A 24,122-nucleotide genomic window follows, 5' to 3' on the forward strand; every position below is an offset into this window, starting at 1 on the left:
CAGTTTCTTCTAGCTGGGCAAAGAGTACAAGAGTACCAACCCACACATACAGAAACATTGCAGAACCTCGCCAAAAATCCTCTTGTGAAGTTCAAATTAATTACCAGGCAAGTTCTGTACAAACTTAACCTTGAATGCCTTGGAATACATTAGAATTTTATCTTTTTACAGCTGCATTTTAAAGGTGAGCTCTTCAGGATAGCAACCCTGTAGGGTTCTTACAATGTAGTAACTTGTATATTAAGTAGCATATTAATAAGTATATATTAATATGCTTGTTATAGCAGGTCATTATCTGCCTTTCTTCTACCACTTAACCCTGAATATGATCTTAAAGCTGTTGCTGTTACCTTACCTTTTTTGCTTATACCATAATGGGCTAAGTACAGAGGGAACTCTTATGTTACCTGCCAGAAACAACTACAAGTCCAGCTGCTACGACTAGTTCCAAGAGTCAGTATTTTGTTCAGTAGCTTCAACCTATATGAAGGAGAAAACTCTCTGGAACATTTTCCTCAAAATGCCATCCAGAAAAGTGAATAGTTAATCTGGATTTGTGAACTTGGTTTATGAAAAGTCTTATTAATAAATGCTTGTTACTCTGGCCTTTTACATCCAGTTTTCCAAGCTATATGGAATAACTATAGATCAAGTGTCCTACCTCATGATTCTTCAGGATACCCAGTTTCTTCCAAGTGGAAGTCGAGCTTTCCTCAACATTAATGTTTTCTCTTCCACTCTACTAAAGACTCTGGATTTTACTAAATAGATGCACTTGCCTCTAGAAAGATGAGAGGGTACACCAGAGAAACAGTTCCAAGGTTTTTATGGGAAATTCATTACTCTGGCATTTCACATCTTAGGAGCCAGCTTCCATCCACATAGAAACCAAAGCATCTGTATCAACAGCAAGACACCTTCTTCAGATGATGTATCACAAAACAGATTAAGCCTCAATTTATTCCCTCAATATTTTTCTGGTTTTGAAAATATTATTCTCTGGGGTGCTCAGGAGTGGGAACTGCTACCAAACACTGCTATACTTCACACTACAAACACTGCAGCTACATTCCTGTAGGACCAGCATCCCTTCTGCTTTTCAAGACCTGCTTTCTCCAATGCTAACGACTTGCATTTAAGAACATCATGGATGGCTTCCTTATTGTAAGAGATGCTGTGGGTGATGTGTTGTAAGCCAAGGACCATCTCTGTTAGATGTGGGTGTACACAGAGATGCTCCCTGGGTCAGAGTCCCATGTGGCCCAGGACTTACAGGTACTGTATGACACACTGGCAACAAGAACAGCTGCGAAGCACTGAACTAGAGACACATACATTGACTTTTAGGAGCTTCCCATGTAAAATGTTTTCTATAAAGAAAACAGAACTTAAAAACAAACAAACAAAAAAAAAAACCTGCTTTTCCAAAGAATGACAAAGTAGCCTTCCTAATGACAGTTATATTAAAAAAAAATCATAACATAAATCTTTCATCTGTTCTTTTCCCATGTTCCTATGTCACTGTAAAAAGAAAAGTGTTGCAGGGTACTGTATGCGTTTTGTGCTTCAATATCAAATATACATGAGGGCTAAGAGACTGAACTAACCTAGAGACATCTTTCATCAGCTGTCTTTGGTTTGGTTTTAAGGACTTCACACCCATTAGAAGTCAGTCTTGATTCAAGTAATTAACAAAGGAGTGATGAGGCAAGCAGATTGGCACAGAGGGACTGTAAGATACAATCTGAGTAAAATTGCTCCAGCTGCCACATGTGTACACATACACACCATCCCCTCAGAAAACTTTATGCAAGAACACTGATTCAATAGAAATCCCTCTCTATATGTATAAACTTTCAAACTCTCCCTACCAAGCAACTGGTAGCAGAACAATTATCCAAAACTTTCTTACAAAGCTCAAAGGAAGTTTTTGCAAGGTCTTTTAGCACCAGAAAAAAAAAAAGGATGATATCAGAGCCCAAGGTAACCTTGACATGAGACAATTCCCTGGTTAAATGAGTTACCAGTTGCTGTATGTTGTCATCAGCACTCTTTTGAGAGCATATAGAACTTACCTGCTTAGTGCAGAAGTGGCAGACAGACAGCACTTACAAAGGAAAACTTCGGGAAGTTTGTGGACAAACTGTGCTTGGCAAGCAGCCCTGATGTTGAAAGAGAATGCAAAAGTATTGCAGAGGTCTCTAAATTCTGTGCCCCAACAAGGGTCAGGTCTGTACAAGCAGCTTGACGGTATCTAGACAAGGCTGAGATGATGCTAATAGGGACAATCTTAACACTTCCTTGGGAACCTTAGGAAGGCAAAGTGTTTTAAAAAGGTAGAGCAGAAAGAACATCTGTCTGAGACCAGATGTCACCACAGACACTACAATGGAGAAGCAGAGGGAAATCACTTAAAAAAAATCAAGAAGCAGATGAGAAACAGGGTAGATACCTATAACATATAAACAGTATTAGCTACATACGTGTAAGGAGGATGAGCATGTTGATGCATTTTTATGTACTTTTCTCAACAGGGCTCGGCTTACATCTGTGTTTATTCACATTTTTCTGAATCATATGCCTCTGCTCTGATACTACTCCTATACAAAACCCTTAGAGTAAGTTTGTACCAAAATATAAGCTAATCCTCAAATTAGTCACCCTCAACCGTTCTTATTACTACACTTGCCAAAAGCTTGACAAAGAAAAAGCAGCTCTGAATTTGAAGTAAAAGGTGAATATGGCTCAACCGAGGGGAGCACATGGCTCAGGAAGTGCAGAAGAAATTCTTATATTGACAGCACATGCCAGAAGGGCAGACTGAAGCAATGAGATGTGGTGTGCGCTGATCTCTTACAGAAACCCTGCAGATGATAGCCTAGGTTGGACAGAGCAATGCTTCCGTTTTTCTCCAAAAGCAAGGAAGCAATCAGGGAGGGCAAACAAAGAAGTAGCTACAGATGGAAAGGCAGACCAAGAAGGCAGACCAAACCTGCTAAGAGAACAATGCTACCAGAGCTTTAGCTTCAAACCCTCCATCCTCTAATCTCCCTCAGACAAAAGGATGACTTACCACTAGTAAAACATGAAAACAACATTTTAAACACATACAAGGTAAAAAAACAATAAAGAAAGCAGATCTGTTCTCACAGGAGAACATCTACTACAAAAATTATAGCACTATCTATGGAGTGTTAACAGCAAGTATATAATATATTAATGAGAGCAAGTAATTGTAAGAGCATGAGCAAATAATTTGCCACCCCACCACCACTTTGGAGAAACAAGGAAAAACAAAAAAAAAAGAAAAATGATCAACATTATCAGCATTAAATTTCTGGTTTTGTAAAGTATTGGCCAAGTATTTAAATATGAACTTGTATCAAGTTTACTGAACTCATACACCAGACACCAGAAAGGTCCAAAACGGGCAAGCTTTCAGTCAAAGAGAGTGACTGCATCAGAAAGTTAGCATTCACCAAAGAATCCATTTCAACATTTTTTATGGTTAACTCGGAGAGCAGAAATGAAGGCAGTTATCTGAATTGCTTAGAAGGCTCTATTGTTTCCTCTTCCAAAGGATTTTTCCCCAGAACAGAATGAGTGGTGTGTGCAAAGCAAGTGAAAGGTGGGGGAAGGGGAAGAGTCTTGTGGATAAAGAGAGAAACAGAAACAGTTTTTAGCACAGATACCAGTTTTTAAAGTAGCTTCCTACCTCCCACTGCAAGTGAGGCGGGATATTTCTGATCTGAAGCTTCCGACTCCTGCAGATAAATTAAAGAAAATAGTTTAAAAAAAAAATCAGAAAGAAAACATTACTGCAAGACAGACTATACACAGTGTCATACATTAAGCATCTGTCCTACTAAAAGGGGCAAAACCAAATACGCAACTCAAGAAACAAACCCCAGCAGATCGCTGGGGGGAATGTCAGGTCAAAACCATTTTGAGCCCAAAGAGCTGTTGCAGAAATACTTGTTACATGTTTGACAGCTGTTACATTTCAGGAGGTCTCCACTTTTCTTGAAGACTATTTCTATTTCAGCTTTAAGGCCTTCAGTATCTAATTCTCCGCATTATAAATGGGTGCAATAATCTCGTGTATTTGTGCTGGGTTCCCCTCCACACACTTAAGAATTTGGGGTTTTAATTCTGTCTCTACTTTGTTTTTTTTTTAAATTCACCAAGAAGGTATTTCAGGATTCCACATCCCTTCAAGGAAGAGAATGTAAATTTGAACACATACATTTGCTTTGATATTAAGATATTCATTAGCCTAATGGCGGACTGTTTCCTAACATTTAATTGGCTGGTTTCTCCATCTCTGATCAGGAGGAAGGGGCAAGAATCCGTAAATTCATTGTATTTTCACCCCAAATTTACATCAGTCTTCACTTATCTAGCAAACAAAACATTCGCTTTGAAGTGCTACTGCAAAGCCCAGCAGCATACTGGCTGCCTTCACAGCCAAGTCCTTTGTCTCCTCCCTTCCCCCAAAGTGAGAGAACAAATAAATGCCAGAGATGCCACAAAACCCTTGGGATTCACAGGAATGTGTAGATTAGCACAGTTTCAGATGGGCTCAGGTAGTGCATGCTGCTTGGGTCAGTCTGGCTACCCAGGGTAGACCTGGGGAAGGGAGAGGAGACAACATAGTTCAGTCTACCTTAGGTCTCAACTACATTTTGGTTCACCAAAGTGACTGTGTCTCGTGTTCAAACACTTAGTTTTACTCAGTGTTTTAATTGCTCAATATTGACCTCTCACAGAAAAGCACTTCATGTTTTAGGAACTTGTTATAGCAGAAGTTTGTTAAACTTACACAGACCAGCAAAATCTTGCAACAAAACAAGTTCCAGAGATGCTCCCATCTACCAATAAAATCAAAAGCTTTCATTTCCCCCCCTCAGATCCATTTAAAATACACTCCTTTCGCTCACACCACCACCAACCACCCACACATGCCTGCAGTGAGTGTTTTACATCTCGAAATGCTCTTCTCTAGGCTTTGTTTGCTGCCCAGCCAGGGCTCCCAGCACAAAGCCACCTTGCCCAAACTTCTCCTCACATGGAGCCCCAGTGCTGCAGTGACCACAAAAATCATGTGATAAGTACACTTTCCCCAGAAAAGATGAGCAGGTCTAAGCTGTGCAGCATTTCTCAGCTGTTTTCACTCCCTCTCAAGCAAGAGCCAATTTCAGCATCCGATCATTTAAATAGGCGGAGAAGGGAGAAGGAAAACCCAAGCTGCACACAGCTCCCTTTAAGCTTTCATTTCCAATAAAGCAAAGAAAGTGTCAGGAGCTGCTTCACCGTAACAGGGAAGGGGGGGGAATTTCCTTGAAGTCTGCAAAGATTTCCTTCAACTACAATCTCAGCTGGCGATGCTGGTACAAAACAATCACCCTAAAGGAGTGATATACTGCTCCAAAATATCAAAGTAATCTCACACAGCAACCTGAAACTTGAAAGCGGCATCCTGAAGTAGAACATAAAAAGGGATGTTCCTTCAATATTAAAAATACTGTGAAGTTTTAATGCAGAAAAATCCCAAACCATGGAATTGGCAGCCAATATGCTATTCAATGTGCTTCAAACTGTGTCGTGCCATTAGTCTTTCACACTTGTAGATTAAAATTAAAATGCATTAATTTCTTAGCAAGGAATGCCACCCACAGAAAGATTTGAGCACACAACAGCCTGGCCAGCACACCATCAGGTCTCACCCCAGCTCCATACAAAGCTAGGCAACAAATGCTCACACTGAGCAGTGTGGATTCACTGCTGAAGAGGAGAGGTGGAAAAGTCCTTTCCAGAAGCACATATACAAGTTTCATACACACAACTGGCACCTCATATTTCATTTCAGAAGGAAAACCTACATATCTTTTCCTTTACTGTCCAGCACCTACAAAATGGACCAAAATAAAAAGCAATCTCTGCATTTACTCAACAGTAAAGGACATAATACAAGGTTTGGAGTTGTTTATTTCCAACCCGACTTTGAGGGACTGAAAAGTTTGATGCAATTTAAAAACTTTTGTCAGCCAACATTTGCAGCACAGAAATAACTTGAACATCTTGAAAGGGAGGAGGAAGAGGAAGGGAGAAGAGCAAGGAAGAAATGCCACCCTGAAATTACCAGTTCTTCTACCACATTCATAAAGAACCAAAGGAAATGGCAAGCCAAGCACAGAAAGGGGGCAGTCCCGCTGTGCACCTCAATTTATGGCAATAGTGAGACACCTATTGAACAAAACTGAAAGGTCACTTAAAAACGACAATAATAGCTGTATCAACCATTTAATTTGAAACCATTTACACCTTTGTCAGTTGCTTGGCTGCACTGTGAGTAATTTTAACTTGGCACCCAATGCACATGTCTGAAGTCTGGTGTTTATTGACGCATGTGAAAAATTAATCATTTTTTTCTTTTACATTATTGATGCATCATAATCAACAATGAAAAAAATTAATAAAGCTTTGCATGGGCAAGAGAGGATCGCGCAGAACCAGCATAAGATAAAAGATCTCGATCACCTTTGAGACATCTCCATTTCAGTTGCTAAGAGCTCCTATTAAAAATATATATATATATTTCTTAAAACTACCTAAAAATACACAAAGCTTGTAACCCGTTTCCCCCCTCTGACCTTCTCCCCACACAAAATGACCACGTAGAAATGACAAAGGTAGGTTTGCGTTCCCAGGACCAGCACGAGCCCTGAGCTAGCAACAAGCAGAGCTGGAATCCCCCATGTGCTGCGATAACCTGCGCAGCTACGGCTCAGATGCACTGCTCCTCCCCGTCCTCCTGCACTTTGGCAGCCCCGTGCAGCTCCTCTCTGTGGGACGGCATTACAGATTTGCAGTCACCTCCACTGCGTGCACATGAGCGCACAGGATCAGCTCTCGACTTCCGCCAAGAAAAATCCCAAACCAAAAGCAGATGTATAGCAAAGAGTAAGGGACAAAGCTGGGTCTGACCGAGTTGACTGAAGCAGCAACAGCTTCCACGAGGATGGGCTCTGATTTCAGAATGCGTTTTTGCACAGGGGCAAAAATCCTACACAATAGGTAGGGAAAGGAAAGAAAAAAACATGGGAGCATCTTCCCTGAAATACCCTCCCATCTCAGACAATGACAGCTCTTATAGGGTGCTTTCCATCTTCCTCATAACCTATTTTCCTCAGCGAAGTACAGTATACTTGAAGCTCCTATAGCTATCGCACCCCAGGCAACATAAACCTACAGAAGATTTTGGTTTATTTTGTCTTGAAATAATCTAAACATTTGTTACTTTATAACTAATTGCAGTCATACCAAGTGTGTAAGACAAGAAATTGTCCTTTCAAATTCCACAAAGGTATTTTAATAGTTTTATTTACTATATGGCTCACTTAGTATATATATAGCATTCCTTAGTGAAACATAGCCGACGTATCTTGTGACTCATGTAAACCTTGTGCATGCACTTTTTTCCAGTTTAAGCATATTTCTTAATTAACTTCTTCCATTCTAAATAGGCATTGAGCATCAACTGAAGAAAAAAGTCTGGGCAAATTATGCTTGTGCACTCTATCTTATGAAAGTTTTTGAAAGCTACCTACAGTTCACAGCATTCGAACAGGTATTACCACTTGTTTCTCTTCTTCAAAGACACCCAAAACACCTTTTATTGAGTAAGAAGAAAACAGACTTCTCTGTTAGCCCATAGCAATTATTTGGCAATAATTTACTTTTCTCATGAGGAATTACGTGAATTCTAATTCTTCTTTTTGGATACTATGCAGGCAACTAGATTCAGCTGCTTCAAGCCACTGCTGAGGACCATACGTCAGCATACTTATTTTGGGGGTGTTGAGATATGGAGCCTTGTGTTTGGGAGACCTGAATATCTCTGCAAAACTGAAAGCAAGTAGACAAAAAGACATCACTGTGCCCCTTCACAAGGAAAGCAGTGTATTTATGCTACCTGTGTGTGCAGAGACAGAAAGGGCAAAGTACTATGAAGATGGACAATTTACTAAAAACCATCTTAGCGATCTCTGGAAGGTAAAGCTCCCTATGTAAATACGGATAACACAGGCACAAGGACACCCAGTGCTCCCAACCCACAAGGACCCTCCACACATATGAAAATACTAAGCATGTCTTAGAGAAAAGGTGGTGGGAGGAGGGAAGAAAAAAAAAACCAACCACCACAATTTCAGCTTTCTTCCTTTTATATGTACTCTTTGCTTCTCTCTCAGCCCTCCTTATATACATCACTTTTTTCTTCAACCCATCAAAATCTTCTTGGACTAAACAGGTCTCAAGAGTAGTCCCTTTGCAACCCTGCGTTAAATAAAATCTCACTATATGTTTTCACTTTCCAGTACGATCTCACTGTATGTTTTATGTGACATTTAGCAAAGGAAAATCACGCAAGACCTGCACCTCCCCTTAAGGGGCAACAATTGTAAAAAACAGGAGATAGGCAGTGATAAAGCAAATAGCAATAAAGCATCATGCTTTCATTCCTAGTTCAAAATCTTTTGTGCATGTCATGCTGTATCTCATAGGTGTGCCAGAATTGGACTCTTTCAGAAGGGAGCATACACAAATATCAAAGCAATTCCACACCGTCATTGCAGCCAAACTCTTACCAGACTCTTCTCCCCATCCTTCCTCCCTCTCCCCAGGGACCTGCTGGTCCTTAATTCCCATTTCTCAACATGTAATAGTCTCTTATTTCAGCAGCCATACAAACTGCACAGCGTTAATGCCTTAAACCCTCACAGCACGTACCTACTCTTTCTAAACAAGAGTCTATGGAAAAAAAACAAAACCAAAACACCCAAAACTAAACATGTTTGAAAGGAGATCGGGTGAACATCAACAGTGTTAGTCCACTCAATTGTTTGAACTCAATACCGATGGGATTGAAAGTAAGCGCTCTACCTTTCCCACTCTTCGGGACATGCAAAGAGCAAGCACTTACTCATCTCATCCATTCTACACAGGCACTGCTATGGTGGTTATCTGGAAAAACTCTTGACACCTCGCACCAACAGACACAGAGTATTGCCAATACTCAAGTGCTGTTACTCCCCAGTACTGCCTCCAAATCTGTGCTCCCCTGGCTCCAACAGCTATGCTTGATGCGCCGCAAACCCACTTGCCTCAACAACCCTTTTTCTTCCCGAGTTACACGAAGATAAAAGCTGTCATTTCTCAAGCTGACTTCACTGACAACACAAACTTTACATAGACAGCTGGAGATGAAATATTAAGAAGAAAAAAAAGAAACTACACACACCCACCACACAGTGGAAAACCTGCTATGGGCTGTGGCTAATGCCATGCGATAAAAGAAAACTTCTGTATAAAAGAGTCCTGACATGAACAGCCACAGAGACAAAGTTAGTGATTCCTAAAGGCAAAGCAAAAACTGAATTTATAAAGGAAAGGGAAAAAGTGCCTTATTGTTTAGTCTGCAGCCAGCAAAACAAATGCAGGCAAGAAAAGCCAAACACGAAAAGCTACCCCCACACACAGACTTTATTAGTTTCTCCCCCTCAGGTTGCTTCAGATACTGATGCTTGATCACACCAGAGTGAATCAGTGTTTTTAAGGCTCTTTAGGGAAGGGAAGTAGGTTTACAGAACAAAATAATAATCCTTAACTCTCAATTCACATTAGTGTAGTTGGGGAAAAAAAAAACAGAGGCAGCCTTTTGAGTTACAGAGTGAGGGAGGGGGGTTCTCATTCTTTTCATTGTAAATGTAGGCAATGATACAGATTAAGCCACTGAAGCAGCTTGTCCTGTAAGAGGTGCTGCAGTCTCTGCTTGCTGCCTGAGTTCACACTGAAACTCTATGGGTTTAAGCAATTCTTTTGGTCTTTGCAAGTTGTTCACATTTGATTCCAGAAACATTTTAATAGTAGTAAGTCCATCCAAATAAATCTTAAGCAATGTGCATTCTAAGCCATCTTTTTATATATATAAAATTTTATGTCTATACACACAGTTACATATACATCTCAATCTGCTTATTCCTAACATTTTTGATAAATACAAAAGCAAAGGGTCACACTCCCTACTTACAAAGAAGCTATGCAGAATTTCTGTTCAAAACCCACTCAAGTTCAGTAAAGTGTCAAACAGAGGTTTTTATATCACTTCTATTGAAAGGTAATTGATTTCTAGTGCTGTATATTATGAAGTACACTAATGACAGCTACTGTATTTTATCAGATTGTGAACCTGAAAGTTCGCCTTGATGAACTTACTTTACGAAAGAAAGGAAAATGGCTTCAAATACTGACCTGCTAACAAACACCACTACTTATTTTTGCACACTGATCTGGACAGCAAAATACTTGAGGAGGAAATGTTATTGCTCCAATTTCAGACCCAATTCAGAAATTCAAGCAAAGCTTGTCTAAGCCACAGGCAAACTGCAGCAGTACTCTTCTTTGTGTTGCTTCATTATTTGATCCCGGATCTGGATTTGAAAGCACTCTGTACTACCGCTCAGAGTAAGGATTTTCCGCAAAATTTAAACAAAAGAAATCTTTTTCCTAAAAGCTTATGCAAGACATAATGGTTGGCTCCTAACTACACTTTTCCCCTTTCATCTCACACATGCAACCCACCAAAGTAGCCGCTTTGGAGAGCTGTATTATCTCAGCATTCAAGATGATAATCTAGCTCTTGGATTACCTCACAGAACCCTCTGTGCTGATGATCAAATTTCCTACCAGTGCCTGCGAAACATCAGATTTGCTTACTACTACTTTCCACCAGGACAAACAATCAGAAAGCTGTCCATGGGGCCAGTACACCACGCAGCTGTACTACTCCCTAAGCCACCAGCCAAACCATGAGGCACAGGGCTACGCTCTCCTTGCAGGATAAACTCAAATACCCCAAAAGCAACTGGGTATCTGTGGACAAGATATGACAAGAAGCACAACCAGAAGATCCAAGTTACATCATTACAAGATAGGTAAATCAACCAATGTTAAGCCTGACTGGCTTTCACCTATAACCACTTGCTTCAGGATTTCAGTCTGACAATTCTTCACATCACTAATTAGACTAAAAGCTTATATTCATTATTTGCAAATTCCCTGGAGTGGTCCATAAATACATGTTAAAAAGAAAGAAAATTCTAAAGATTCTGCCATTACCATATTAATGTTGAATTTCTCATTTAAAAAAAAAAAACACCTTTCATTTTCCAGGTGTTATTAGTAAGAAAAGGTTGTTAAGATTTTTAAATCTTTTTTAATTAAAGAATCAAACACTACTTTAAATTTGATGGGAAGTTCCAGTATCCTTTAGGAAAATGGGCTTTCATCTACCTATGCAGCTTCTGACATCTCAAACCTTTTCTCTCCCCCCATACAAAACTCATTGGAGAAACTGAAGTTACTTACGGGGGGAAGAAGGAAGAGAGCAGGTCCTCCTGGCTTTGGCTGGGGAGGGGTATTTGTTGGTTGCTGGGGTTTGTTGTTTGTTGGGGGGGGGGGGGGGGGGAGGGTGTTTTAGGAGTTTGTGTTGGGGTCTTTTTTACCCCATTTGTTGCAGGATTGGTGTTTTGCTGGGTTTTTTTCCTCTCTAAATGTCAGGTTTTTTCCCTTCTCCTCAGAGTAGGGGTCTGTACCCCTTAATTATACTACTGAGCTGATTTTATTGACCAAGCATTTTAGAGCTGTGGTCACTTGCTGTTTATTCTCTTAACCCAGCACTAACTGGCAATTAACTGGTATGTGGATAAAACAGGGAAAACACTCGGGAGGAAAATGAAAAAATGAAAATAACATCTTTAAATGCTAAAGTGCTTATAAACATGCAGGAAAAACGTCTACTTAAAATCCTAACCAGTATGAAACAGTAGTCCCCTAAGGATGGGACACAATGCTTATCTTTCATCTTTCTCCTCCCCACCCTTCCTTTCCTTCAGCCACCAAAATAGCCAAAGGCTTCTTCTCTCCCTGTCACTCGCCTTCCTAGTGACCACAAGGGCTGACAGTTAGTTGAATCAATCAGTATTTCCATTATGGGCTAACTGTGAAGCTTTACATCAGCTATCAGAAGTAGCTCTAGACCAAAACCTGCACACAATGTCCCTACAATACATGTCCAAGTTAGGGGCTGAGGAGCTCAACACAGGAAAATAAAAAGGATTCCAACAAAATACTTTCTTCACAAAGCAGCTGCTGGCTAAACCCTCACAAGTGCTTTTATTTCACGTGTCTTCCCTACTACCATTACTCCACACGAGTGTGCACATCACTTAGAAACTCGATGGAAATACGTGACACAGCTATCATGTACAATGTAGAAGTGCTGGCAACAGTTTTTGTAGGGGAGGTACAGCACCAGATCAGGTCTTGCCTTAACAATAGTTCAGTGATTTATCCTTCTCAAATTGAAGCATCTAAATCTCAGATTGAAATATCCAAACAAAATTAACAGCATTCATAGACTAACTCAGTGGCCACCATGCTCTTGAAACCAACTCTTTCAACCATAAGCCTTGTTTGCAGAGAACATCAGAAATGCTTTCCAGATTCCTTATGCCACAGGTATCGACAGGGAGCCTGGCCCATTTTGGTCTCTTTCAGGTCAGGTTTAAGTGAAACTAAAGTTGAACATACTCAGTTTAACTTCACTGAATGCTCCAGATTAACCAATCAAATTCAGTTCTGGTTTGAAGGGTAGAGGGAAAGCAAAATAAGGCTTGAAGTAAAATAACAGGAATTCCTCCACCTATACACTTAAACCACATAATTGGGAGACCTCTGTTACATAGGCTTAGAGAGCAGGGAACCTCTATTGGCTACTTTTCTGCTATTAAATACCCGATTTAAACCTTCCAGGTTGAGAACAAGCTACTTTAGAACTTAAACTGAGCTAGGCATTAGGGTAGTTCAGGGACTCGTCCCAGTGCATAATTTTCTGCTGCCTTGCTGTTTCACCCCACACACAAACTTGTAAAAGAAAAACCTCTTCAGTGCCTTTTCTAGTCAGCTTTACCAAAAAATGGCAGAAATTAGTGTCCAGCTCCTGAAACAGTCTCAGTAAGTGAGGATTCCTGAGGGGTTTGGGAAGTGGAAACACGCTGAAATGCTCATGATGCTGAAAGCATTAACTTCAAAAAGCTTATGCGCTATAACTAGAATTAGTGGAAAATCCTGCTTAGTCTGATTTTAAGTACATATGTAAACTTCAGCTAACAGGCAGGCTTGCTAGCATTTTCAAATCTCTTCTATGATATAAAAGGATATTAACAGGGGCAAACCACTTCAGCAACTGTCTATATAATGGTATGTATGAATAAAATCTTAGTGCTTGAAAGAACAAAATAAACTAAAAGCACACTTAATGAGCACAAAGAAAATCAACAATTTCAAAAATACAGCCACACATTTCATGCTTTTCCAGTGTTTAAAACCACTCTCAGAGAATGCAGTGTATGTGTGTGTCCGTGTACATGCACATGCATGCACGTCTTTCACTCTGCATTCATCCTGGCCAAAACTTCTATTTGTATTACTTTTTTTTCCACAAATACATGTATTACTCAGCTTTGCAAGAGGACAGCTTTATACTGACATGATAATTAGGCATTTAAAAGATACAATGTGCTCATCACCTGATGTTCAGCAAAGCCTAATGAAGACCTGCAGGTAACCTGCTCACATGGCTAAGGGCTTTTTAAATAATAATTTTTAAAAAAGAATCCATTTCCTCATTACTACTTCCCACCCTTCAAGCTCAAAACAAACCAAGAGTTTAAAAAATATCGGCAAGATAAACACCTTCTTTTAAACCTTCTAAGACCACACAAACTGGAACAGAGTAGAACACTTCACCAGTTTTACAACAGAAGAAACATCAAATTTACCATATATTTCCTCCTTTTCTTGCTTTAAAATAAGTTCATCCATCTCAAAGGATTTAGTACAATAAGTCTTATTGACACAAGATTAAAGAAAAAACATAAGGAATTTTTTCAAGTCTAAATTGATGCACGTGATAGCTAAGACACTGCACAGATACCAATTCTCACTTTGATGCTTTAGTAATTATTTTACTAGTACACTTTGTTGAACTAATTGAACACCAAGAAGAAGAAATAGCACTCAAGTGCTGGCCCTCACTAAAGGTAATTCCACATGGTCTTAAACTGATTAGGTGACAAAGGAGACGAGACATAACACCTCTACCACAGGAGTGCTAGAACGTGTGGGTTTTGCACTATCACCACCCAACAATTTTCCTTCCTTTCTCTTGCCCTGTCAAAACCCAAAAGTCATAGAAAGTGACCACTCTTCTGTTTGGCTTTCTCACTTTTATGCTGAATGTTATCAAATACAGAATTAAAAAGGCCATTTCTTTTTCTATACTTAAATTACTTGAAAGAGAAACAAATCAGGCATTGCCATTTCTTTTAAGCAATTTTCTCTGAAGAGTTCTCCCCAAGAAATGAAATCCTATACAACTACACAGAAATTGTGTGGTCAGAACAGCACCAAATAAAATTATTTCATAGCTGTACTTACAGCAAAAAGTTACAAGGTACTTAGAAAAACTGCTTACTCCCCCCTCAAATAATTTTATCCCCTCAAAGTGTACAATGCATCATCTTTCAGTTGGGATATAGAGCTAAACAATTACACACTTTGCACACATACACAATATTTTCTACATTAAGTTTTGATCTAAAGACAAGTTACCGGAAAATGTTTAACATCTTTAAAGAAGTTTATAAAATAATAACCATGCAAAGCTTTCTGTTGTCTACAAAGCTTATTTTCTCCTTTTCTTTATAGGGCAATAATTTTGCTCTGGGTAAGTACATCTACACTAGTAAATCCACATGCATAGTAAACATTTTGTATCAGCATAGTTAAAGCATCACAGCTTGTGCATAAAGAGTCTTCTGCAATTTTTTATATTTACTTTATAGAAATATTGTCAGTTTTATCTTCCATTAAACTTCATTTTTATCAATTACTGAAACAAACTTCTGTGCTTCACCATAGCAGCTTTGATTGGTGCACCCTGGCTTACTTAACACAGTGTATGAAAGCAGTTCCTGAGCTTTCAGAGCAGATCTTAGTGAAAGCCTTAGAGCATCGTTTCATTCTGCTCAACTGGAAAAGTCAACAACTAAAATTCAGTTGTTCACAAGTTTTAAATTATGCAACATTTCAATTTTACAATTTCTTTCAAAGGCAAGTTATGTTGAAAATCCCTTGTATAAAGAGTATAAGAATATTTTCTTTAATAAACCTTTACAGTTAATATTTAATAATTTCCCCCCACTTTCATAATCCTGTAAAAGAACTGCCATGACTTTAAGAAATAACATATAAAGCAATTATAGGATAGCCACTATCACCTTTTAAATAACTCCATCATTTTTCATTTCCTTTTCCACAGAAGACATAGATAGAAGATAGTGTATGTTTTAAAGATGATCACAGCAAACATTGACTTTTTCACTGTAACTATAGATTTAAATACTGTTAAGATCAGAGAACAAAAAAAAAAATAGTTTACATTTCTGCACTGAGAAACCACACTCTTTACACAGAGTAGCATATACACTATTTTAGTTCACTTAGCATTAAACTGAGCAAAACTGTAAATTAAGATCAGTTTTAAACTAACAGAAAACCAGTTAATTCATAAGTGTAACTTACAAGTTAATCATTAATGTCAAGGTTATTTTCGTTTGGTAACTTCTTGTTTCCAAAGGCATAGAATTTGCTAAATATTTAAATCAAAATTAGGAATAAAGTTCATGTGAACTATGATGATAATTTTGACCAAGTTTAATAAATTATTTAGAAGTTAATTACTTCATATTTAGTGTGTATACAGATGTGCAAGCTTATTATAACACCAAGGCAGTAATTACTTTCTCATTTTTACAATTGCACAATACTGATTTAGTAACAGAGATACCTAAATTAGGTGGTACTTGCCCCCACTAGTAGATCAAGCTGGTTTTATCCAAGAGCATAGCTTTGCATAGTTTAAATATGCCTTTCAAAGCTCTGAAATTCAGCTGCACACAGATATACCCAACAATTGAGGATTTAAGAACAACATTTTAAAGGAATAAAGAGTGGGAAAAAGCTAAAAATACAAAATTACCAAAAAAAAAAAAACCAGCATAAGGAAGACTATGATGTTACATGATAAATATTCAATGGCAGAAAGAAATCAGCCTTCTTTAGGGGTTACTGATTGTTTTCTGCCAACACTACTGTTTGTATGTCATCTTCATTCGTCTCCCCCACCATCGCTCCCCCCAAAATTCGTCTCATTTCAAACCTTGCTGGCACCAGCTTTGTGCCTAGTATTGTACTACACAGTAAGAGACAACTACCAGTAACAACCAGAACTGGAGCTACCAAAAGCCTCATGACAAAGCAATAGCTCCCTCCCTCTCCTCCCCCAAACCTCAAAGACATGCTTTAATAGTTCATAACCACATGTACATTATCCACAGAGTGCAAGGAAAGTTCACAAAGCTGGATGTTAGAGGGAAAACAAACAGGTCAAGGCACCTGCTCAGCCCCTCAAAACCAAAGCTCTCCTTGTTGACCCCAAGTCCCATCAGGTCAGACACGCACCACAGCCATCTCCAGAAGACTGCCACTTCTCAAACACCATTTCACCCTCAGGAACTTGCAGGACTTCATCATGATGAAACACAACTAAGTTTTGGCCAGACTTTTCCATGCCTTGCCTTTTTTCCCTTTCTTTATTCCCACGCCCCCTCTTTCCTCCCCCACCCCTTAAAGGGTAGCGCCCAGAATGATACACCCAGTGACACAAGGCAGAGCTATGTCAAAGAGTGGTTTTCTGTAATACAGACCCATGTATGATTTCCACCAGCATTCTACAGCTAAAAAGTTAAGACAGCTTGAACTTGCATTTGAAAAGCCATTTTGAAGGGCTGCAGTACACAACACAGCACTGCTATACAGTGGGAGACTGACGTAACCACACGTGCAATGCTGTATCTGTACTGTCGTTCATGCATTCAGAAGTAGCATTTTCATGTTAAGATGGTGAACTTAAACATACGCAAAACCAGCAACAGTCACAATAAGTGAACTGTGTGGATCAGGTGATGTGAGCGAAAGGGCCAGGAAGAAAAGCAACGTACATAAGCTTATTATTTGCCACAGAGGCAGGCAAAAGTCAATCACGGAGTATATGCTTCAATAAAATCACAAAATTGCTAGTCAAACACAAAGCTAAAGCAATCATTAGCTCCATCGAAAAGCTGTTGGGCTCTATAAATTATAATGATAAATCTTCTAAATCTTTTCCCAAGATTACTTCCAAGGAGTGATGGGCAACTTTAACTTTATATGGGATAAGCATATGCTACGTACATGAAAATACGATTTTTGCTCATGATTTGAGTTTAATTGAACAACTGTCACCAAGCCCAGTTGTACAAAGGTGTGCACTCCACAACCTTCAGCAAAAATTTAGTTTTGTGTCAAATGCAGAATTTCAGGTTTATTTACATGTCAACAATCACTTCTTATTTAAGAAAGCAGCCAGGGTAGGAGGAGTAGAAATCACATTATTATGAAGAATTTCCTCTCAACTGCATAACAGAAAATGAAAACTTCTAGAGAGGAATAGAACTCATTCTATCCAAACACATTGTTAAAGCAAACAAAACAAGCAGCAACCCAAAGCAAGGTAACAAATAGAACGGGACATTTGCTACTAGAACTCAGACCATCACTAAGAAACACTCTTTGCAGTTCAGAAATAAGGGGTGACCGACATTCTGATGATGAGAACTTAGTGTGGGGCTTTTGGGGTGTTTTTTAAAGAAAAATAGTTCAATAGAATGAGCATTCTGGTGCTTCTTTAAATGAAGCTGTATTAGCAGAGTAAGATCTTACACCACTGCTACTGAGCACCAGCATTAAACTGAAGAGAAATCTAGTGATGACTATAGAGCATTTTAAAAAAAAAAAAAAATCTCTGCTTTGACTTTAGGAACTGTCCATTTCTCCTGTATTTTGCACAGGTTACTAGAAACAGCTTAAACACCTGTGCTATACCCAGGATCCTCCAATTCTCTCATTGCGTTACTAAATCTACAAGACCACATGTTAAACTATATGCTTACCATGTCTTAGTACATATTTGAGATTGAAAGAAAGCCTGAACTTGTAGACAGTTTTAAACACTCAGCATCCTTGGAAGTTGCACATTTCTTAAAAGGATCCTACACTAAAAATTTCTGTGCAGATGCAGAGTTCATACAATCAGGTAACAAGTATTGAGATACTCCAGCACTTCGGTTACAGTCAAAAGGAGTATCTCCCAGTTGGCAAAGGCAGTTTTTAGCTCTCTGTAACACTGCCACCCACCACCACCTAGAGCTTACTTAAATAACCAAACTTCTACTAACACAAAGCTCCTGGTATAAAAACTGTTGCTGCTGATCAACACCAGCTCCCACTATGACCAATACCACTGAAAGACACTTAGTACCAAATCCCTCTCACCCGACCCTGGTGAAAAGTTCCCTCTGCACACCAGACTTTTCCACAAAGAAAGATGTGGTTCATTTAGGGATCCAGTTCCCTTGGTAGGAAAGACCTCTGTGATCTTTAGAGCACAGCAGTACACATCTGTACTAGACCAGTGCCTCGCTGGCGAGGTGAACCCGTGCACACTGGTATACAATCAGCAAACTCACTTAAAATATTATTTCAGAATATTCCAAGACAAAGTAATACATTTCATATTTTTTTCCCAACCGTTAGCTGTTTAACGTTGTCACAAAATTTTCACTGGAAAAGTTTATAAAGTGAGTTTATCAGAATTCTAATTCATATTATGAGAAAAATAAGATACGGTTTACATTATAGGCATAGTCTATTATCCTGGATTAAACTGCTACGTAAATTCCTCAAACATCCTACAGGTTACACCTGATTATGTTTTTCAAGTACTAAAGAGATGCTGTTTTGTAATTCTTACTTTAAGACGTGAGAAGGAAAAAAAAAAAATGAACTCTTCTTCCATGATAACCAGGAAGCCATCATCACATAGAGAACCTCCCCTACATGTATAAAGCAAATAATCCACTCTATCACTGAAAATAGATTTCCTACTGATCTGTTCTTTAACTGTTTTAAAAATACTGGGTTTTTTTAAGAAAAATCCCTTTTATCTTTTGCCTTTGTTCATCAATATATGCATTTTCTCTGTCTAAGCTAGAGCAGCTCTGCAAACTCCGTTTCCCAAGAGCCTCCCCTCACCACACCAAGGACTTCTTCTGAGGGCAGGGAAGAAGGGGCAGAGAGCTCACAGGGTCGGGCCCCAGGATGAAAGCTGTGTGAAGAGACTGCATAGTACAGCTCACTCGAGGCTGGGTCTGCTTTTAACCCCCTCCTTTTCATGGCTAGCCCTCCTGCCCTGCTTATTCCTAGAAAATTAGAATTCCATCTTGACCTATGTGTACTAGATATTTAACAGGTAATTCCAAATCCAAACACAATAAGGTTTTTGCTTCATCCCTAACCACTATTTAACATCAGATTTCAGGGAAATAAGTGTTTGTGAACCCAACTAAAAACTTAAGATTATTTTTCTTCCCTCCCCAACAGAAATTTTTGTTCACAGACTCGAGTTCCCTCTATCAGGAATTTTGATTTCTGCGCTACAATATTTAAGGCTCCATTAAGTTCAAGCAAGATCCATTTTTTAGGAAAACCCTAGGGCCTGTACATTTAGCATTAGAAAATTAAAATTATTTACCAAAAACCAATAAACACTGCTATTTTCAAAGGGGAAAATTGCACTGGACACATGGCATAGACTAAGTATTTTAAAATGGCGTTCCTAAAGTTCAGCTGAGCATGAAAGTTAATCTTTCAGAAGTGAACATTCAGCCCCGGTTGTGTTCAAGTGTATTAGTACCAGCAAAAAAAAAAAACACCAACCTTTCTATTTTTATAAATTCTCCAGATATTTTTAGCTGGTCTTTTCTTAAACTACAAATTATTTTTATGGTAATATAATATTTTAAAATATGTGTGTGTGTATAAATATATACACACAGAGACTCGCATACACACACATTCTCTTCAAAACACTCTCTCCATTATTTCTCACCAGAGTACAGCCACAAAATTATCAAGATACCCCAACAAATTAAAATGGAGTAAGGCCCTTCCCAGCTGAAGACCTTCCATTTCAAAACAGTTTTATTTCAATACTTAGTCCCATACCCAAGAAGAGTCAGATCCCTCTTTGGCACACTGTTATGTCCACTCCTATCCAAATTTTAACTTTACTAGAAACACCAAATGCCTCATTTTACCTTTTAGAGGCAGTTTTTCATCCAGATTTGCAAAAGGATGAGTTTAGTTGATGTTAATTCCATTGCAACATGAAAAGGCAGGCAATAGGAGAGATACATTACTGCTAAGGTTACGTTGCACAGAAGATAGCTTTTATACTACAGGTTTCTCTTGTGCCAGCTGCTGTGATAATACACTTCAGCAAAATAATATTTAATATAATTTAATATAATTAATTTAGTATATTTTTCCATTTCAAAATTTCAATGCACTTACAGAAAAAAAGTTAAAAGAAAAAAAATGGAAAACACCACCTTTTCAGCCCCACTCTTATTGCCATTACACCTAGAGTATTTTAACATTTACCATAATATTGACTCTCGTAATACACTATTTGCTAAGTATCCAACTACAGACATGAAGGTTTTCTCCTTGGTGAAATGTATGCATCCTTCAACATGCACTCACAAACCAATATTGCAGATCTGTAAAGAAGCAAGACTAGGAGAGAATTTTTCCTTAATTACCTAAAAAGTACCCAAACACACAGGACCTCGTGCTCCTATACAGAAACTTTCAAAGCCAAATTACTTATTTGAGGTGATGAGAAGGAACAACTGCCACTGAAATACACACAAGGATAAATGTGGCCAGAGAGGCTGAGTAACACCAGTAAGCAGTGGGCTTACTGATCTCCCCAGCAAAACCTAGACCTGGGCGTATGGGATGATTTTTAGATGACACATTTAACATTTTCTTTATTGGGACTGTAAATGTAATACTCGTAAGACTGCAAAGATGCAGAATGGAAAGGCATACACTTGACATGCTCAGGGTAAAAATAAAAAAGGATAGAAGCCTCAGACTAAAACCAAACCATAAAATAATGCACAAGTATTTCTGGTGACAATGTCACATTTTGGGAAGAAGTAAGGAAAACTTACGGTTTTCTTAGCTTTCAACAGTAATTAGCATATAACTCAACATATAATTCTATACTCTGCATCATTTGAGATAAATTGGACTGACGTGCAGATAAACATTTTGCATATGAAAACAAAATGAGAGAACACACATTAAAAAGATAATCATATTGACGCATACTGAAGCACTCTGTAACTACATAAAACACCTCAATATTGGTAAGCGCATCAATCCTATTCAAACTTTTGCACCTTCCCCTCTCCCTCAATAAAACGTAAGTTATACTTGGACCTTCCAGCATTTAATTTTTATATCCATCTCCATCTATTTACTGATGCCAAATAAATTCCAATAATAAATGTAACTCTGAAATTACAAGAAAAAAAAAAATCCCACAGCAATGTTGCCTTGTGCCTGTCTCCCTGAGCTCATGCAAGGACAGAATCACCACAAAAGTGTCTTTAACTGTGCTCCATGGCTACTATGTATTTATTACCAAAATCCCAAGAGGATAAAATCCTAAAAGCTAAAATGACATTAAGAAGAGGAGCAGGTTTAAGGAGCAAAGAGTCTTTTTTGTGAGGTTCCCTGAAAGGCTAACCCTGTGTCTGTGGTTAAGTGTCAGGTGTATTTTAATTCTGCCTGGGTGCATCTCATAGCCGTTATGGGAAGCCTCACATTTTCTGCTACATAGGTAAATCCCAGGCCATTTAAGATATTTTGGGGTCAAAACAAAGCATGTTAAGTCCATGCAGTTGCTAACCAGAAGCCTTAAAAGTACTCCAGCACTGCAAAGTCCTATGTTCTGCACTTAAAACAGCAACTGAAATCAACACAGCCCCATTTCACAAAAATACCACCTTCAAGGTCTCAAAATGTTGAACATGTTATTACCCCATGAGGAGGGGTGAAAGCAAGGGAAAAATTAGAAAATGTAAATGTTTCCTGATTATTTTTTGCTACCCTCAAATGACACTTCCAAAAATGTATTTTTATATTCCACCTCTTCAAAATTTTCCGTATCCATGCACAATTAAAGATCTACTGCAAGTGTGTTCTCAGAGTGCCTTCTATAATGGTACCTAATGGGGCAGTAGCAAAGGGAGAGGAGGACCAACCTTTCAGGACATGCATTTAGAGAGCTCTCTCATACACTCCAGCTTATCTTTAAATACTGCAACAAGAAGGGATTTTTTTAATTACTATTATTAATGATCAGTGTGAGGAGTCTTAAAAATTAAACATCCAACAACATAATACTTAACACAGCAAAGAATTATCTGTTTTCGCCATACTGACTTGTTTGTGTAAGAATTGCAACTATCCAGGTTTGTTTCCACTCTTATTGTAAGCTTTCAAAGGTTTAAACAAAAAATAATATATATATATATATATACATACACACTAATTTTCTGTTCACATCTGCAAAAATAAATGTGGAAACAGAAAATAAGAACTCAAAATCACTATGCAGAAAGTCTGGCTCTTCACTCTCAAAAACATTCTAGTTTGGGCCCAGGCACAGTCCTCCACCTCTTTCTGCAGCAAAGAGCACGAATATGGCCTATAAATGACACATTTTCTCTCCTATTTTCTTACATTCAGCATGTTTCTCCCTGCTTGATATTTACAGAAGTAAAACTAAAAATCAATGCTACTAAATTACTTTTTTTAATAACTGTGGCCATTGTAGCCACAATACATGCTTCAGCCTCACAAAGACATTTCCCATCGCCTTGTGCGCACAAGATATGAACCCTCATTATGCTGAAAATTAGCAACACAATCTGATGCCTATCCAACAGCCATGGAACAGAGGTGGTTGTGTGAGGGGTTTGGGTTTTTTTTACTAAAATCAGGCTTGAGATAATTCAGCATTAAAGGTGAAGCTCAGCTGTTATTAGGTCATTGCACTCCCCATAGCACAGCTGATAAAGAGACAGCATTACTGACAAGGTACACCTTTGCTACCCTCTTCTGCTCTTCTCCCGAACAAATCCCCCAGAAGAAACATAGCGTATTTATTTTCTCGATAAAGAGCCCTCAAGGTAGGGGGGGAAACAAAAAATTAACCTTCTAATTGGAAAACTACCTCATCGTTACTACAGTTGAGGTGTCATGAGTATTTTGGGCACCTGAAGACCATGGAGCAGACATGGTGGACCAGGTCCAGGTGGAAAGCCCATGGGAGAAAGAGAGATAGGGCCAGGAGGCTACACCAGGCACACCCCCAGGTGCCCAGAGTTAGAGTTAGCGCCTGCCCTCCCCCCTCATCACACGCAAGTGACATCAGGGCCATTTGAATAATCAGATTGCAGCTACATCGCCTTGTGAGATACCAGCTGCTCTTGGATTGCAGCAAGGTAGTACCCAAAGTCTGGCACCACGAGTTCCATGGGCAAGGGTGCACACATGCTATGGGCTGCCGCTGTCCTCCTGCATTGCTGCTCTGCGAGAAGAAAACCAATCTAAGCAGCACAGATTGTCACTAGCAGTGCCCTGCCTTCTCTCACAGAGCATGACTAGCAGCAGAATTATCACAATGCCTTCCCCAACTTTTGCATAAAGTGACCTAAACCTTGAAATATTCTCATAGCCTTCCTCCACACCGAGGGGTCTGTATGCAGAAACGCTGCATTCCTTTGGCATTCCCTTGAGGTTTCAATAGTAAGTCAGGCATCTACTCCGAGCTTATTAAATACTTTGCACCTCCCCCAAAATAATTCTCCACCCTTCCATCAAGGAAACCTTGACCAGGCCCCTTCTTTCAAGCGCAGCATATCCCCTTGTCTGTTTTTAAATGCTTCCAAGGGGGAGGGGAGGGAGAAAGCCACACACAC

At 39.0% G+C, this 24,122-nt stretch overlaps 1 protein-coding gene across 2 annotated transcripts in view; it reads right to left on the reverse strand.

Annotated features, from left to right (window-relative positions):
- The window catches only part of IGF2BP3 (insulin like growth factor 2 mRNA binding protein 3), a 115,437-nt gene that overhangs the window by 86,154 nt on the left and 5,161 nt on the right, over positions 1 to 24,122 (reverse strand). The window contains exon 4 of one of the 2 annotated variants that reach the window (XM_061464759.1): positions 3,716 to 3,764. The exons of the other annotated variant lie outside the window; for it this stretch is intronic. Coding sequence (XP_061320743.1) covers positions 3,716 to 3,764 — 49 coding nt within the window. The remainder of the gene's footprint in view (positions 1 to 3,715; positions 3,765 to 24,122) is intronic. 2 annotated transcript variants of the gene reach the window in all.

Source organism: Pezoporus flaviventris, unplaced genomic scaffold (genome assembly GCF_033815535.1).
Source record: "Pezoporus flaviventris isolate CSIRO_AGI_PZ_B2104156 unplaced genomic scaffold, CSIRO_AGI_Pfla_v1 ptg000037l, whole genome shotgun sequence".
Taxonomy (NCBI): Eukaryota; Metazoa; Chordata; class Aves; order Psittaciformes; family Psittacidae; genus Pezoporus; species Pezoporus flaviventris.